General features: G+C 33.6%; 1 protein-coding gene across 1 annotated transcript in view; it reads right to left on the reverse strand.

Annotated features, from left to right (window-relative positions):
* The window catches only part of LOC133321306 (serine-rich adhesin for platelets-like), a gene marked incomplete at its 5' end in the record, with an annotated part of 47079 nt that overhangs the window by 17024 nt on the left and 9656 nt on the right, over positions 1 to 20399 (reverse strand). Inside the window, 5 exon segments of the mRNA XM_061530398.1 lie at positions 1269 to 1715; positions 17160 to 18534; positions 18602 to 18779; positions 18936 to 19470; positions 19533 to 19868. Of these exon segments, the coding sequence (XP_061386382.1) occupies positions 1269 to 1715; positions 17160 to 18534; positions 18602 to 18779; positions 18936 to 19470; positions 19533 to 19868 (2871 nt within the window).

Genomic DNA, 20399 nt, shown 5'->3' on the forward strand with positions numbered 1-20399 from the left:
CTATATAGGGGAGCTATATCTAAATCTGAACCGATTTTCACGAAATTAAACACACATCATCCTAGGCTTAATTCAGTACGATATGCCAAATTTCGTGCAAATCGAAGGATATATGGGGACTTTGGTGCACTATTTACCTAAAATCGGAGGAAAATATATATGGGAGCTATATCTAAATCTGAACCGATTTTCACGAAATTTTGCACACTTCATTCTAGATTCACTTCAGTATCCTGTGCCAAATTTCGTCTAAATCGAAATTTATATAGGGCCTTTTGTGCACCAATTACCTTAAATCGGATGAAAATATATACGGGAGCTATATTTAAATCTGAACCGATTTTCACGAAACATTGCACACATCATTCTAGACTTGATTCAGTACAATATGCCAAATTTCGTGCAAATCGTATGATTTTCAGAGACGTTGGTTCACCAATTACCTAAAATCGGACGAAAATATATATGGGAGTTATATCTAAATTTGAACCGATTTTCTCGAAATTTGGCACAAGACATTCTAGACCTAATTCAGTACGATATGCCAAATTTCGTGCAAATCAAAGGATATATAGGGACTTTGGTGCGCTATTTACCTAAAATCGGACGAAAATATATATGGGAGCTATATCTAAATCTGAACCGATTTTCACGAAATTTAACACACATCATTCTAGGCTTAATTCAGTACAGTATGCCAAATTTCGTGCAAATCGAAGGATATATAGGGACTTTGGTGCACCATTTACCTTAAATCGAAGGAAAATATATATGGGAGCTATATCTAAATCTGAACCGATTTCCAGGAAACTTGACACACATATTTCTAGAATTAATTCAGTACGCTATGCCAAACTTCGTGCAAATCGAAAGCTATATAGGTAATTTCGTGCACCATTTACTAAAAGTCGGACGAAATTATATATGGGAGCTATATCTAAATCTGTACTGATTTTTCCCAATTTCAATAGGGTTTGTCCTTGGGCCAAATGAATGAACTCTGCCAAATTTAATCCAATTCAGATTATAAATGCGACCTGTACTTTGTTTACAACTTAACATGGGCAGACAGACGGACGGACATGCATATATCGACATAAAAAGTGATTCTATGCATATTCTCAAAAGGAACCATGTGTCACCTCTTCAGTAGGCCTTGAAAATATTTTTATTAACAATGATTGTTCCAAAAAGCAACAACAATAACACCTAGCTAAAAATCCACAAATTAATTGAAAAAAAGAAAAAAATCATTTTCAAATATTCACCTGACTATCCGATGTTGTACTATGCGATTGACTAATCTGGCTAACCGCTTCTGAATGTGACACATCACTCATACTCAACTCATCCACACCACTCAAACGTTTACCCCCGAAATTTGGTCTTGCCGATAGATGGCCATTTTCTTTGGCCAAATTTAGCTCTTGAGTACGTTTTTCCAATTGTTGTCGTGTCCAATAGGTTATCCGTTCATCACATGACTCCTGTTGATTAGCATCTTCTGTGTCTGTATTTGTGTCTAATTGATTTTCGGGTATAAACCGGGATACTACCAAACGTGCCTGTTCCTGTTGTTTATCCAATTGGCCTTTCATCCAATTGGCCAAATGGAGGGCACTCGATTTTGAAGTGCCCGTTTTATTGAGGATGCGACATTTTTCATCTATGAGTTTTTCAATTTGCTCCGATACTTGCGGGGTGAGACGGGAGTTCTGTAAGAGAAAATATATTTTATTATTTTTTTTTTAATTTTTTTAAATTAAAAATTAAGTCACAATTTTTTGGATTTTTTTTTGCTAATTTTCGTTAAAGAAAATTGTGATGGGCTCATACCAATTTCTTTTTTTGAAATATATAAATATTATTTTTTTTTTAATATTTTTTAATTTAACATTATTATTTCAAACTAATTTAAAAAAATATATTACAACAAAAAATTCTTTGTTTATAAAAACGCTTGTTTTTTGGTTTTCCTTAAGAAAAAACGCTTAATTGTTAACACTTTTTTTACAATATTTGTATTTCTTGGTTATTTGAGACCATCACTATTTTCTTAAAATTTAATTATTTTTTTATAATTTTTTTGTGACTTAATTTAAAAAAAAATATTTTAATTTATTTATTTTTTTATAAAAATATACCAACTTTTCTTTTTGTTTTTGTTGTGTACCCAAAAAAATTAATCAAAACTTACAAGCGTTTTTATTCAAAGAATTTTTTTCTCTCTCTTTATTTCAAATTATTTCTTTTGTTTTATAGTTTTTAAATAATATTTTTTTTTTTTAAAATTTTAAAAAAATGAAAATTAAAAAAAAAATAAAAAAAATATTTTATAGCTTTAATGGAAATAAAAAAATAATAACTTATATATATTTTTTAACAAATCTAATTTTATAACAAATTTATTTACGCCTTATTTACTACATTAATTTAACAACATTTTCCTTGTAGAGATAACTTTTTTATAGTTTTGGCAAATAATTAAATTCTAGTATTTAATACAGGATGGAATTTGATTAAATAGATCGATACAAAAATTAAATAGAGGAACTACTAATTTTTTTATAAAGAAATTAAAATAATAAAAAAATTAAATTATTTTAATAACTAAAATAGAAAATATTATAAAAAAAAGAAAAATATTAAAAAAATATTTTTTAAAATAACAAAAGTATTAAAAAAATATTTAAGATAAAAAAAATATTTAAAAAACCCAGTAAGGAAAGTAGTAAAGTCGGACGGGGCCGACTATATGATACCCTTCACTACTTTGGGTATATTCAACAGATGAATCCTAACAGACGTCGCATTTTTGAAGGATCAGTAATTTACATTAAATCGGACGAAAATATATATGTGAGCTATATCTAAATCTGGACCGATTTTCACGAAACTTATCACACATCATTCTAGACTCAATTCAGTACGCTATGCCAAATTTCGACCAAATCGGAAGATATATAAGGACTTTGGTACCCCATTTACATTAAATCAGACGAAAATAAATATGAGAGCTATATCTAAATCTGAACCGATTTTCAGGAAAGTTAATTTCAGTTCTAGAGCTAATTCATTACGCTGTGCCAAATTTCGTGGAAATCGAAAGGTATGTAGGGACTTTGGTGGGCCGTTTACATTAAATCGGACGAAAATATATATGGGAGCTATATCTAAATCTGAAGCGATTTTCATGAAACTTTGCACACATCATTCTGGACTTAATTCAGTATGCTGTGCGCAATTTTGTGCAAATCGAAAGATATATACTGACTTTGGTGCACCATTTATCTTAAATCGGACGAAAATATATATGGAGCTATATCTAAATCAGAACCGATTTTCAAAAATTTTTACACACATCATTTTGGACCTAGTTCAGTACTCTATGCCAAATTTCGTGCAAATCGAAAGATATTTAGGGACTTTGCTGCACCATTTACATTAAATCGGACGAAACTATATATGGGAGCCATATCTTAATCTGAACCGATATTCACGAAACTTAGCACACATCATTCTGGACCCAATTCAATACGCTATGACAAATTTCGACCAAATCGGAAGATATCTAGGGACTTTGGTACACAATTTACATTAAATCGGGCGGAAATATATATGGGAGCTATATCTAAATCTGAACCAAATTTCACGAAACTTAGCATACATCATTCTGGACCTAATTCAGTACTCTATGCCAAATTTTGTGCAAATCAAAAGATATTTAGGGACTTTGGTGCACTATTTACCTAAAATCGAAAGAAAATATATATTACAGCTATATTAAAATCTGAACCGATTTTCTCGAAACTTTGCACACATCATTCTTGACTCAATACAGTACGCTATGCCAAATTTCGTGCAAATTGAAAGATATATAGGGACTTTGGTGCACCATTTACATTAAATCGGTCGTACATATATATGGGAGCTATATCTAAATCTCAACCGATATTCACGAAACTTAGCACACATCATACTGGACCTAATTCAGAACCCTTTGCCAAATTTCATGCAAATCGGACGAAAATATATATGGGAGCTATATCTAAATCTGAACCGATTTTCACGAAATTTAACACACATCATTTTTGACTTAATTCAGAACGCTGTGCTAAATTTCATGCAATTCGAAGGATATATAGGGACTTTGGTGCACCATTTACCTTAAATCGGACACATATATATATATATGGGAGTATATCTAAATCTGAACCCATTTTCAAGAAATTTTACACACATCATTCTAGTCTCAATTCAGTACGCTATGACAAATTTCGTGCAAATCGAAAGTTATATAGGAACTTTGGTGCCCCATTTACCTTAAATCGGACCAAAGTATATATAGGAGCTATATCTTAATCTGAACCAATTTTCTTTAATTTCAATAGGGTTCGTCCGTGGGCCAAATAAATGACCTATAAGAAATTTCATCAAATTCGGATCATAAATGCGACCTGTACTTTGTTTACAATTTAACATGGACAGACGGACATGCATAAATCGACTCAATCGACTCAATGCATATTCTCAAAAGGCACCATGTGTCTATCTCGTTTCCTTTTGCCTGTTACAAACATATGCACAAATACATAATACCCTGTACCACAGTGTGGTGAAGGGTATAAAAAGGTGGTTATATGGGGACTACCCCAAAAAGGAGGCGAATATTAATAGTTTTTGGTAGGGAGATTTGTTACCATATTCGACTACAAAATACCAAATTTCAGCGAATTCGGTTGAAAAACGCGCTCAATAACCTCAAAAATACGATGATTAGAGGTGCCCTTATATGGGAGCTACCCGAAAAAATTGACCTATAGTTATAAATTTTAGTGAATAAGTTTGGTACTCAATAAGAACCCATTGTACCAAATTTTAGCGAAATCGGATTAAAAACCATAAATTGGGGGCACTGTTAAAGGGGTCTACCAAGAAACGTGGACCAATATTTATAATTTTTAGTGGAGATATTTAATACCCAAAAAAAAACCCAATGTACCAAATTTTAGCGAATTCGGTTGAAAAACGCACACAAGAACCCCAAAATATCGAAAATTGGGGGTGCAATTATATGGGGCCTAACCGAAAAAAATTGACCTATATTTATAATTTTTAGTGGAGAAGTTTGGTACTTAATATGAACCCATTGTACCAAATTTTAGCGAATTGGGTTTCAAAACGCGCTTAAAACACACCCCCTCCCCAAATACGGTAAATTGGGCGTTCTGTTATAAGGGGGCTACCAGAAAAGGTAGACCGATATTTTTAATTTTTAGTGAAGATACTTGGTATCCAAAAAGAACCCAATGTACCAAATTTCAGCGAATTCGGGTTAAAGCGCGCTTAAAACCAACCCCTCCCCCCAAAATACGGTAAATTTGGTGTACCGTTAAAAGGGGGCTACCAGAAAAAGTGGACCGATATTTATAATTTTTAGTGGAGATATTTGATACCCAAAAATAATCCAATGTACCAAATTTCAGCGAATTCGGTTGAAAAACGCACTCAAGAACCCCAAAATATCGAAGATTGGGCGGTAGTCTTATATGGGGTCTATGCCTAAACGTGGGCCGATATAGCTCATCTTCAAAATTAACCTGCCTGCAGACAAAAGACGACTCTATGCAAAATTTTGGAAATCTATCTCAATTGCTTCAGAATATAGTGTGATTACAACGACGGATGGACATGGCTAGATCGTCTTAGAATTTTACCCTAATCAAGAATATATATACTTTATATGGTCGGAAATTAATTTTTCGATGTGTTACAAACGGAATGACAAAATTAATATACCCTCCATACTATGGTAGAGGGTATAAAAATCCCCGCATAAGGGTAGGCTTTTAAATATTTTTTTGGGACAATGAAATTTTCCCTGATCAAGAATATTTATACTTTATAGGGTCGGATATGACCCTATAAAGAGTTACAAACGGAATGACAAAATTAATATACCCTCCATACTATTGTGGAGGGTATAAAAATCCATGCATAAGGGTAGGCTTTTAAATAGTTTTTTTGGGACCATGAAAAACAATTTGCAAAAAATCATGCCTATTTTGGAACCAAGGAAAAATATTTTTATTGTTGGTAATTTAAAAAAATGATTAAAAATTTCAAAAATATAAAAAAATTAAAAAAAAATCCACAAAAAATATATAGTTCAATTAAAATAAATTTCTAAAAAATAATAAAACTACTTCGTTTACATCTTTCTAATTGACATATGCTCACTGCTCATCAAATGGGGAAAATTAAATTTTAAGATTTTTTTATTTATTTTGTAAAAAAAATCAAAATTAAAAAGTACAATACAAAAGAAAAATATTATAAAATATTTTCATATCTAAAAAGAAATTATAAAATAATAACTATAACATTTTTTTTTAATTTATACGATTTTTTTTTACTAAACTAACAACCAATTGGTGTTGATTTTTAATATTTAGATTTTTGATAAATATGCTTCTTCTTCTTATTTTTTTACGTTTAATATAACAACTGATGATGACAAAAATACTATCTGCCATGTTTTATTTTTTTTTTTTGTTTTCAATCAATGATTATATAATAGTATTTTATGTGTTTTTATATGTTTTATTTTTTTATTTTCTTTTGTTTTTGTAAATACTCTTCACTTAAATACTATTGAAAAAAATTGTAAGCTAAGCAACAACCATATATGATTTAAATTTTTATTTTATTTAAATATGATTTCAACATGAGTTTTCAAAAAATGTTTTTATTATATGAATTTTATTTGTTTTATTTATTTTCTATATTTTATTATGTAGATGATTTTTGCTACTTAAAATTTGTATTTTTGTTATTAATGTCATAATTATTTTCGAATAAGTTTTTGTTTTATGTTGATTGAATAAAGAAGAAGACTACAACATATATATTATTTTTTTAGTATGAGGATTTTTAAAATTGTTTTTTGTGATAGAGCATTTTAAATAAATTTATGAGTTTTATGTATAAAATACTGAGCATTTATAGTTTTCTTTAAGTATAAGCAAATACTTTGAATATATTTTCTATATATATTTTTTTAAAAAAAAAAAAAAAAACAAAAAAAAAAAAAACAATTAAGTGCTTTGGAAAAATTATATATATATACATATAAAAGAATAAGTTAAAAAATAATGTTTATTTTCTTATTATTAAAAGAAAAAGATTAAAGTGATTGACTGACTGGCTGATATAACGATTCATCAACACCAAGACGAAACGGCTGAAGCTAGAATCTTGAAATTTTAGATGAGGGTCACTCTTGGTCAAAAGGTGTCAGATAAGGCTGGGTTTTTGAAAATTCGTACTAGAACGGTACGAAAAGTACTAAATATGGTATCATTTGTATTTGACGAACCAGTAGAGCTAGAACTCTGAAATTTGGATTGAGGGTCACTGATGGAGTGTAGAATAGATGTAACAAATTCGAACTATAAGTATCCGAACTAAAATGTACTAAATTTGGTACAATTTCATAGCATGTGAATGGAATGAGCTTAAAACTTTGAAATTTGGAATACAAATTAAGGCTGAGCAAGAGGGTCGATATGAGGAGAGTTTGGAAAGGGTGTACGCAGTTTTGGTAATTTTTGCATATGTGTACGAAAAGTGCTATATCGTACAATAATTGGTACAATTTGGATTTGGGTGAACCGATAGAGCTGGAACAATGACATTTAGAGTTAGGATCATTGTAGGGATGTAGGATTAGGGTCAGCATTCAGTTTAACAAATTAATACCTATGGGTACTAAATGGTACTAAATTTGGTACAATTTGAATTTTAGGTGAAATAAAAGACCTAGAATCATGAAAATTGGAGTCAGGATCACTGTGGAGTTGTACGATTGAAATATGTAGGAAGTTTTAGAAGTTCGTACTAATTTGTACTAAATTTGGTACAATTTAAATGGTGGGTGAAGAGATATAGTTAAAATCATGAAATTTTGATTTAGGATCACTATGGAGTTGTAGGATTGGGGTATGTAGGAAGTTTTGGAAATTCGTACTACTGTGTACTAAATTTGATATAATTTGAATTGCGGCTGCACCAATAGAGTTGGAGTCCTGAAACTTGGATTTAGGATGACTGTGGGAGTGTAGGTTTGGGGTAGGAAATAAGTACTAGTACTAGGTTTTGGAAATATGTACTACTGTGTACTAAATTTGGTACAATTTGAATTGTGGGTGAACCGACAAAGTTAGAATCCTGAAACTAAGATTTAGGATCACTGTGGGGTGTAGGATTGGGGTAGAAGGAGGTTTTGGAAACATGTACTACTGTGTACTAAATTTGGTACAATTTGAATTGTGGGTGAACCTATGGAGTTTGAATCCTGAAACTAAGATTTAGGATCACTGTGGGGTGTAGGATTGGGTATATAGGAAGTTTTGGAATTGATGCTATGTACTGTGTACAAAATTTGGTACAATTTGAATTGTGGGTGAACCTATGGAGTTTGAATCCTGAAACTTGGATTTAGAATCACTGTCGGTGTGTAGGATTGGGGTAGAAGGAGGTTTTGGAAATATGTACTACTGTGTACTAAATTTGGTACAATTTGAATTGTGGGTGAACCTATGGAGTTTGAATCCTGAAACTTGGATTTAGAATCACCGTCGGTGTGTAGGATTGGGTATATAGGAAATTTTGGAATTGATGCTATGTACTGTGTACAAAATTTGGTACAATTTGAATTGTGGGTGAACCTATGGAGTTTGAATCCTGAAACTTGGGTTTAGAATCACATTCGGTCTGTAGGATTGGGGTATTTAGGGAGTTTTGGAAATTCGTACTACTGTGTACCAAATTTGGTACAATTTAAATTGTGGGTGAACCAATAGAGTTGGAATCCTGAAATTTTGAATTTGGAATCATTGTGGGGGTGTAGGATCGGGGTATGCATGAAGTTTTGTTGGATGGTTGAACAGGACACTTATGGCAATAATGTATGCTAAATGGAAAATTTGGATTTGGGTGAACCTTTAGAGCTCGAATCATGAAATTTGGTACTAAATGGTACTCAAATTTAATTTATGGTCGATATTAATGGTTGAATTGATTTTTCTGACATATGCAGTTTGCTGTGAAAATAATATAATATGTTAATACATGTTTAAATATTTCCTACATTCGCTAACGAAGTTGCGGGCATATGCTAGTAATAATATAATGTAATAAAATAATAGTAATTTATATATATTTTTAAAGGTAAACATATTTCTTATTTATAGAAAATAAAAAAATATATATATATATATATATATATTAATATACGCAAATAGATTCCAAAATAAAATATTTTATTCAAACAAACATATTTTTCAAATAATTATAAATACTATATATATATATATATTCTATATATATAGAAGAATATTACATATTTCATACTTATTATTATATACATTTTATTAATAAAAAGTATTAGTACAGTTGTATACAAAATTTATTACCAAAGTGATATAGTTAAATAATAATGACAAAAGGGATAATATTTTTAAATATACAAATATAATTTTGAATAATATATTTTTTTACTAAAAATTAGAATGTAACAAAAAAAATTGTATGTGCATCTACAAAAAAAAAAAATAAATAAATTAACATTTAAAAAATATATACTTTTATTTATTTATGAGAACAACTAAAATAGTAAAAAAAAATAAAATAAAAATAAATATATATCATTTAAATTTATATTTATAAAAATTACACTACTCCAAAAAATGATATGATTTTCAATCTACAAAATCTTTGATTTTCTTTTAAAACTCTCACTCAATATTATCATTAATAGTTGTATATAAAAAATAATTTATATAATTTTTAGTAATATTTTTTTCAAAGTATTTGCTTTATAAATATTATTAAATAAAAAACATATTCAAGAAAAATCTATAAGTTATTCCAATAGCAAACAACTTTTTTAATAATTAATTATTAATTCTACTAAAGTAAATATTGGACGTAATTTTATCTTACTGTAAACAATTAATTTATCTAAGAAAAATAAAAACATAATATTTTACAATTTTTTTTTCTACATACTTGCAAATATAATTATTTTCTTCAATTGTAATATGAGCACATCATTTCCTTTAACGAGGTAGCATAATTTATTATTATTACATGTTTCTTTTCACACTACAAAGTATATGAGTAATAAAATATTCAAATCAAAAGAACAAAAGTGTAAGGTCAACTATGCTGAGGAATATTGAATTACTGAAATATTATTTTTACATATATTTTTAAAAAAATATTTCGGAACACAGATCTTTTTAATTTGCAGAATTATTGCTTTAAAAAAATATACTTTTAAAAATTTAATATTGAATTGAATATTCATTTATAAAAATAATAATGAATTATTGCTTTTATAGTCATGAAAATTAGAATTTATACAAATTCGAATCATTGCTTTCATATTCTTCCAAAAGCATTTTTATACCCTTCACCACACTGTGGTACAGGGTATTATGTCTTTGTGCATATGTTTGTAACAGGCAAAAGGAAACGAGATAGACACATGGTTCCTTTTGAGAATATGCGTAGAATCACTTTTTAAGTCGATTTATGCATGTCCGTCCGTCCGTCTGTCTGTCTGTCAATGTATTTTTGTGAACAAAGTACAGGTCGCATTTATGATCCGATTTGAATGAAATTTGGCATAGGTCACTTATTCGGCCCAAGGACGAACCCTATTGAAATTGGGAAAAATCGGTTCAGATTTAGATATAGCTCCCATATATATATTTAACCGATTTAATGTAAACGGTCCCTATATATCCTTCTATTTGCACGAAATTTGGTACAGCCTAATCATTTAGGTCTAGAATGATGCCTGCCAAATTTCGTGAAAATCGGTCCAGATTTAGATATAGCTCCCATATATAGTTTCGTCCGATTTCATGTAAATGGTGCCCCAAAGTCCCTATATATTCTTCGATTTGCACAAAATTTGGCATTACGTACTGAACTAAGCCTAGAGTGATGTCTGCCAAGTTTCAAGAAAATCGGTCCAGATTTAGATATAGCTCCCATATATAGTTTCGTCCGATTTCATGGTAAATGGTGCCCCAAAGTCCCTATATATCTTTCGATTTGCACGAAATTTGGCATAACGTACTGAATTGAGCCTAGAATGATGCCTGCCAAGTTTCGTGAAAATCGGTCCAGATTTAGATATAGCTCCCATATATAGTTTCGTCCGATTTCATGTAAATGGTGCCGAAAAGTCCCTATATATCCTTCGATTTGCACGAAATTTGGCATAACGTACTGAATTGAGCCTAGAGTGATGCCTGCCAAGTTTCGTGAAAATCGGTCCAGATTTAGATATAGCTCCCATATATAGTTTTGACCGATTTCATGTAAATGGTGCCCCAAAGTCCCTATATATCTTTCGATTTGCACGAAATTTGGCATAACGTACTGAATTGAGCCTAGAATGATGCCTGCCAAGTTTCGTGAAAATCGGTCCAGATTCAGATATAGCTCCCATATATAGTTTCGTCCGATTTCATGTAAATGGTGCCGAAAAGTCCCTATATATCCTTCGATTTGCACGAAATTTGGCATAACGTACTGAATTGAGCCTAGAGTGATGTCTGCCTTATAGATTGATTTTAAGTAATTTACGCACCTGTGACAAGTGTGTTTGAAATCGCTTAATATTTGGATAGAGCTTCAATATCTCTTTTTGCCCGATTTCAAGTAAATTGGTTATCAAACTCCTCATGTTAGTCAGATTGACATTAAATTTTGCACAACGTCCAAAATTGAGCATAGAATAACGTAGTTGCGTTTTTAGAAATACAGGCATAGCCCAACGGATGACCTATTTATATATGTTTGAAGTCGATTTACATTCTTTATGGACAGATCTAGGTAGATTCACATTTAGATAAATATAACATATTATATTTCATCCAATTTCATGTTAATAGTCCTGTTTAATATACCCATAGTGGTGAAGGGTATCATATAGTCGGCCCCGTCCGACTTTACTACTTTCCTTACTGGTTTTTTTTTTTTGAATTCGAAAATAAAGGTACAATTCTCAGAACGAATATATAAACGGATCATGAAAGAATTTCTGATAGTCCTCGAAAAAAAAATACTCAAAAATTTAAATAAATAGAAAATATTAAAAACAAAATTTACCCCTATAAATAGACCATGAAAAAATATTTTCAAAATATCCACGTCTAAAGACTCAAAAAAAAAAAAATAATTTTAAAAAATCCGCACTATAAAATCATGAAAAATTAGTTTAAAAACCAGTAAGGAAAGTAGTAAAGTCGGACTGGGCCGACTATATGATACCCTTCAACACTTTGGGTATATTCAACAGATGAATCCTAACAGACATCGCACTTTTCAAGGACAGTAAAATGAAATTGAATCAATAAACATGTCATTCTGCAACCTATACTAAATTTTGCTTCTTGCAATGGGATAAAATTATGTAAATAAATTTAAAGCAAAATATCGAAATCTAAATCGATTTCATCGAAACTTGTCACATAATCGGCCACATTTTGAGTTCTTCATTTACTTATAAATTCAAATTTCGTGAAAATCGAAGGATATATAGGGACTTTGGTGCACCATATACATAAAATCGGACGAAAATAGATGTGGGAGCTATATCTAAATCTTAACCGATTTTCACGAAATTTAACACACTTCGCTCTTGACTCAATTCAGTACGCTATGCCAAATTTCGTGGAAATCGAAGGATATATTGGGACTTTGGTGCACTATTTACCTAAAATCGGACGAAAATATATATGGGAGCTATATCTAAATCTGAACCGATTTTCACTAAACTTTACACACATCGTTCTAGACTTAATTCAGTACGATGTGCCAAATTTCGTGCAAATCGAAGGTTATATAGGGGCTTTGGTGCAGCATTTACATAAAATCGGACGAAAATAAGTATGGGAACTATATCTACATCTGAACCGATTTTCTCGAAATTTGGCACACATCGTTCTAGACTTAATTCAGTACGATGTGCCAAATTTCGTGCAAATCGAAAGATATATAGGGACTTTGGGGCACCATTTACATGAAATCGGACGAAACTATATATGGGAGCTATATCTAAATCTGGACCGATTTTTACGAAACTTGGCAGACATCATTCTAGACCTAAATGATTAGGCTGTACCAAATTTCGTGCAAATCGAAAGATATATGGGGACCGTTTACATTAAATCGGTTATATATATATATATATATATATATGGGAGCTATATCTTAATCTGAACCGATTTTTCCCAATTTCAATAGGGTTCGTCCTTGGGCCGAATAAGTGACCTATGCCAAATTTCATCCAATTCGGATCATAAATGCGACCTGTACTTTGTTTACAATTTAACATGGACAGACAGACGGACGGACGGACGGACATGCATAAATCGACTTAAAAAGTGATTCTATGCATATTCTCAAAAGGAACCATGTGTCTATCTCGTTTCCATTTGCCTGTTACAAACATATGCACAAAGACATTAATTTAAATAAAACATAAAAAATCCACGAGTTTTTACAATTTAAGTCCTTTAAAAAAATATTTTTTTTTTAAATCCACTCAGCATAGTTTACCCTTGTTGCATAAAATAAAATTTCAAAATAGCATATTTTTATTTATTAGAAAAAAATATTTGAATAAAATTATTTAATATTATGTACCAATCACACCTTCACACACATATGAATTTAGACGTTTATTTCTATTTGTTGTGTTTTGAAGATCAATTTAATAACAATTTCCTTAGATTTTAATTTTGTTTCCTATAGACATCGATGGAATGAAATATTTTATTAAACACACATAGAAAGGAAAAAATATGTCACGTGGAAAAATATCCAAAAGGAAATGTTAGTTGAGCTGAGCTGAGCTTATCTAAATTCACTTTAGTTTTTTTTTTTTGTTTTATTTGACAACAACAATTCCTAATGCGTAGGAGGACTAAAAGTAATTCCCTTTAATTATTATTTTTAGTTTTTTTTTTTTAAGTAACTGATTTTGTTCTGTATTGGCTGTGGTTGTGTTTTAAGAACTGATTTTTGGCTGAAAGGAAAAATGATTATTTTTTAAGATTTAATTGCAGTTTTTTGTCGATACGAGTTAAAGATTTTTTATTGGTGTTTTTTTTTCGTGAGTGTAAAAACTGAAGCTTATGCTGTGCATATTTTGGCGCTGTGTGTTGAGTAAATACTTTGAGTTTTGAGCGATAGGAAATGCGGAATATTTGAGAAGTTTTGAGGGAGAATAGTTTTTGAGGAGACAATTTTTTAGGTGGTAGATTGTTCATGCTCTGGCAAAAATGGTGTTCAAAATTACAGACATCCAGGTTGGAAAACTGTGGTAGGAAAATTCAGTGGGATATTGAATAATTTCTGGAAATAATTTTTTTATTAACCAGTAATCCGATATGCCAAATTATAGACATTTTTATTAGTAAATCCTTTTATTCGGTAGCTTTTTATGGGTATATATCAAAGCTTGTTCCTATGGAGATAATTTTCCTCCAAAATGTGCTTTACCCTCCACTAGCCCGTAAAGAAAAATTACAGCCACTTCGATGTGAAAATTCTTTTAAAACCTTAAAAATACTGACAATTGGGCGCCACCCTTATATGGGGGCTATGTCAAAACATGGACCTACATTCCAAAATCTCTGTATATGTGTATTTTAGCCTTCAAGAACCCTCTATACCAATTTACATCCACATAGGTGAAAAATGCGGCTAAAACCTTCCAAAATATAGAGAATGGGTCGGAACCTTTATATGGGAGCTATACCAAAACGTCAACCGATATTTATGATTTTTGGTAGGATGATTTGACAGTCCATGAGAACCTGAAAAATCTAATTAGAATCAGTTCAGTTGGAAAACGTGACCAAGCTCCCGAAAATACTGAATATTTTAGGGTACCCTTAAATGGCAGCTACCCGAAAACTTGGACCAAATTTTATAATTTTTCGTAGGTAGATTATCTGCTCAATGAGAACCCAAAGTACCAAGTTACAGCCAATTTGGCTAAAAAACCTGACCAAGCTGCTCAAAATATCGAAATTTGGGAGGAGCTACCTGAGGGGCTACCCTGAAATTTGGTGTAAAATTGATAATTTTTGGTAGGAAGTTTTGAAACCCCATGAGTATCTGAAAAACCAAATTAGAGACAATTCGGTTAAAAAACATGTCCACAACAACCAAATTACCGAAATTTAAGGGTTACCGCTCAAAGGGGTCTACCCAGAGAAGTGAACCAATATTGATAATTTTTGATAGGGAGAATCACTGCCTAGTGAGAATCCAAAATATCAAATTACAGTCAATTCGGTTGAAAAACGAGCCCAAGCTCCCTAAAATATCGAAATTTGAGAGGCATCGTTATATGGGGGCAACCTCGAAACTTAGGTCAATATTGGTAATTTTTGGTGGGAAGTCTTATTACCCAATGAGAACCCATAATACCAAATTACAGCCAATTTGATTGATAAACGTGCTAACAATACCTAAAATACCGAATATTCGAGGGTACCCCTTAATGGGGACTACCCTAAAAAATTGACCAATATTAATCATTTTTAGTAGGGAGATTCACTACCAAGTGAGAACCCAAAATATCAAATTACAGCCAATTAGGTTGAAAAACCTGCTCAAGCTCCCTAAAATATCGAAAGTTGAGAGGTATAGCTATATGGGGGCAACCTCGAAGCATTGGCCAATACTGATCATTTTTGGTGGGAAGTTTCATTTCCCAATGAGAATCCAAAATACCAAATTACAGTCATTTTGGTTGATAAATGCTGCCTAAAGTCACTAAAACATCGGAAATTGGTTGGTACCGCTCAATGGGGAATAGCCTAAAAATGGATCAATATGCATAATTTTTGGTAGGACAAATTAAGACCTTGTGGGAACCCAAAATACTAAATTACAGCCAATTTAATTGATAAACATGCCCACAATCCCCAAAATACCGAATATTCGAGGGTACCCCTTAATGGGGACTACCCTAAAAAATTTACCAATATCAATAATTTTTCTGTAGGAAGATTTGAGACCCTATGAGAACCCAAAATACCAAATTACAGCTGACTAAGGTAAAAAACGTATCCAAGCTCCCCCAAATACCGAATATTGGGGGTACCCTTGTATGGGGGCTACCCTGAAACATTGGCCAATACAGATTATTTTTGGTAGGGAGATTTTCTACCCTATGAGAATCCAAAATACCAAATTACCGTCAATTCGGTGGAAAAATGTGCCCAAAATACCAAAAATTGGCGGGTTCCGCTCAAAATGGGCTGCCCTAGAAAATTGACCAATTTTTGATAATTGTTCGTAGGAAGAATTTGTACTCAGTGAGAACCCTAAATACTAAATTACAGCCAATTCGATTGAAAAACGTGGCCACAACCCGTAATACTCCGAATATTTTTAAGGTACCGCTCAATGGGGCCTACCTGAAAACTTCGGCCAGTATCGATTATTTTTGGTAGGAAGATTTAAGGCCCTATAAGAACCCAAAATACTAACTTACAGCCAATTTGGTTAAAAAACGTGCCGACAACCCCCAAAACACTGAATATTGAGGGTACCGCTAAATGGGTCCTATCCTATAAAGTGTACCGATATATCTCATATTCAATACCAAACATCTTAAGAATAATATCAACATATGTGCAAAATTTCAAAACTCTATCTTCAATATTGCCAACACTATTGTGATTTCAATAGACGGACGGCCGGTCCTCATCAAATCGACATAGAATTTTATTCCGATCAGGGATTTCCATGAATACTTTGAAGGTCTCCGGTGAACATTTCGAGGTCTTGCAAACAGAATGACAAATTCGATATACACCATACCCTATGGTGGAGGGTCCACCAATCTTATATTAAAAAAATCTCCTTCAGGACCCCCCTTCAAAACTTCTCAAAAATTCCCTTCCCTTTTTGGTTTGGCTTGAAGAAAAAACTTCTATTCTACAGTTTCATTTTCTTTCCCTCCCTCTCCTTCTCCCCTTCCCACCAATCTCCACTTAATACCAAAAATCAAATCACAGATCCAAGGAATCTGGTGGTGTTGGCTTTGTCGGCAATACCCCAAACGGATCATCGACAATGTGATGATGAGCCCGCTCAATGGCAAAACTTTCCTCATCCTCTTCGTCCTCGCCCACGTCATCATCATCATCTTCCAGACCCACCGGATCTTTGGTATCACCATGAAAAATATATTCCTCCACATCGGTGTCATAGCAGGTATCCAAATCGACTTCGTGTAAATTTAGATCCATTTCCAAGAGATCCCAAGAGCCGCCAAATTGGGCCAAGGGGATATTGGAATCCAGAGATTTCTTGGCATCATTTGTGGCGGAGTTGCTGGTGGTTACAAAATCATTAGAAAAGGTATCCGGTTCACGGATGGGACTCAAATTAGCTGTGGGTGTATCGGGAGTGGTAAGGGAATTTAGTATGGAATTTTCCCCCGGCGGTGCGAAATCATTTTCATCGATAAAGGATCTACCCACCGAGCTGAGAGAGAATTCGAGAAGTTTGGAGGATTTCGCAATGATTTCTTTGTTATTTGCGGAAGAGGGGCCTGAGGAGGCGGAGGTGGGATCATGGGCTTGAGAACTTTCATTATCAAGTTGATGCGGGACATTGCCATTGGTGCCCGTTCGTACATTTACCAAAGAAGCTGTGGTCACACAACAACGCCCCTCTCCATCGATGAGGAGGTAACGCTCTTCACCACCATTACCGCAGTTCTGTTTCAAAACAATGGCCTTACAATTGCCATCGGATATTTGATAGTCATTCCCCGTTTCGGTGGCTGCCTCCGGTATGGCTGTGAGGCATTTACAACCCATCAGGTGGTCTCCCGAACATATTGTCTGGGTATTGAGGCTACTGCCCGAGCAGGTTAGGAGGGGAGAGGAATTATTATTGCTATTGTTGTTATAGGCTCTACATGCCGACAACGGACGACCACTGTCCAGGGCCTGAGCCAACAAATGTTTCCTACCCATGGCCAAAGATCGCAGCGATGTGGCACTATCACCAGGCGGACCTAAGGCCCCACCCAGCGATCGCCGATATGTGGCCGGTGAATTAGTCTGCGATGAGCAGGAAACAGAGTGCGGATGATGATTATTGCTGGTCTGTGTCATACGTGTGCTACTGCGTGATGAGGCTACTAAGGTGCTGGCCAGACGTTGTAGATTCTCAAAAGAACCACCAGCGCCAGTGGCGCTATCACCCGAACCCGTTAGGGCCTGTGAGCGCATTAAACGAACCTGTTGATTATGCTGTTGATTTTTCAGATTTATGCTGTCCATCGAGGAGAGTTTAATGGAACCAATTGAGGCGGAGGCGAGGCCTATGTCACTCAACGGTACTAAAGTATTGAGTACGTCTGGAGAATCCAAGGGGCTGGAGAGGGGTGTGGAACCCAAGGCGGCATTGACTAGGAATCTGTAAATGGGGGAAAAAATATTTTTTTTAGAAAAATTTGGGAGGTTGATTGAAGGGTGGTACTCACATTTGCCTTTGTAAAAGATTTTGCCACACAGCCTTTAATTCCAACGAGGGAGCCCTTAACACCAAACTTTTGCGTCTGGCTCCCTTTTTGGGGGTTTTAGTGAGATCTGGGGCACAATAACCGGTGGGACTTTCAGCTAAACGTCCATTAGGGTCAACAGTTAAACGGAATTCGGTAGCTGGAAAAAGATAAAACCAATTTTTATTATCAACGCCTAAAAGTATGCTTCGGAAATATTTCTTAAATATTCTACGCTAAAAATAGGCTTCAAAAATATTCGCTAAATATTCGATATTGTGTGAGAGGAAGAGAGTGAGGGAGAGCGTGAACTTACTCTTTTTTCTCATATGAAAACATGAATCCACAATATTCGCAATGGGTATCGGCTCCTCGGTAATGAATAACACTCGATCACGACTGACTTTGGCAAACACTATAATATCACTAAACAGCAGCGTCCAATAGGGTTTCACCGAACGACCCTCCACCCTCGATAAATCACCACCAAATATCCATTGACGACCCTGTACGGCCAAGGTGAAAGGTTTACATTTTGTAAAGACCATACGTGATTCCAAGTCCTGCAACGTTAGCAGCGGTCGTCCTTCACCCAACGGTTCCATAAGGCCAGAGGATACTGTAATTTCACGATAAGCTGCCTGCAGCTCATTAATGACAGTATTAAAGTTTTTATGTTCCTCAGTGTCGACATGGCAATTAGAGGCCAGAAGCTGCATCAGCTTCAGAATTTCACGAAAATGCTGCAGCGGCCGATGTATGAACATGGTGAGATCGGGACGTTTGCGAGGCACTGGCGGTTCGGTAATAAAGGCGACAAATTCGGAGCCAGCTTGGCGGGATTTGTTGACCTGCAAAAGAAAATAATTTATTTTTTGTCCAAAGATATTCCCTAACCCTCCCCGCTACTTACCAGCACACAATCGGCCCGCTTAATACCATTACAGTATTTCTTATAGGCCGCACAAATGGCCGTTGTCTTGGAGAGGTATACCCTTGAGGCAAAATTCATTTGTGGCTCTTGATCGTCATGACACAGTTGTTCTAAGATATCTTCTGAGATCCTCAGTAGTTCATCCATGTTTTGAAACAAAGTTCGATGATCATTCGGGGTGATAAGGTCTTTACGTTCCGCCAGCGGTTGTACAAAACGTTGCATGCCAAAATGCAGGGCAGACATGAAGTTTTGTTCACGCGATATCAGTTGCAGGAGAAAACGTCGACGATTATCCGTAATGGGGGCGATGCTCTAGAGAGAAGAAGAAGAAAAAAATAAGTATTTTTATAAAAACAAAAACAAAAAATTGTAAAAATCCACGCCTATGATGGGCCCTGAAAAATATTTAAACCAGTAAGGAAAATAGTAAAGTCGGACTGGGCCGACTATATGATCTGGCCCGATTTTCTCGAAACTTAACACACATCATTCTAGACCTAATTTATTACGTTGTGCCAAATTTCGTGCAAATCGCAAGATATATAGGAACTTTGGTGCCCCATTTACTTTAAATCGGACGAACATATACATGGGAGCTATATATAAATCAGAACCGAGTTTCTCGAAACTTTGCACACATGATTCTGGACCTAATTCTGTACTCTATGCCAAATTTCGTGCAAATCGAAAGATATATAGGGACTTTGGTGCCCCATTAACTTTAAATCTGACGAAAATACATATGAGAGCTATATATAAATCTGAAATCTGAATTTTCACGAAACTTAGCACACATCACTCCGGACCCAATTTACTAACCTATGTCAAATTTCGTGCAAATCG

Source organism: Musca vetustissima, unplaced genomic scaffold, assembly GCF_032173495.1.
Source record: "Musca vetustissima isolate MV318-11 ecotype Yass unplaced genomic scaffold, APGP_CSIRO_Mvet_v1 utg10700, whole genome shotgun sequence".
In the NCBI taxonomy this organism is placed as follows: Eukaryota; Metazoa; Arthropoda; class Insecta; order Diptera; family Muscidae; genus Musca; species Musca vetustissima.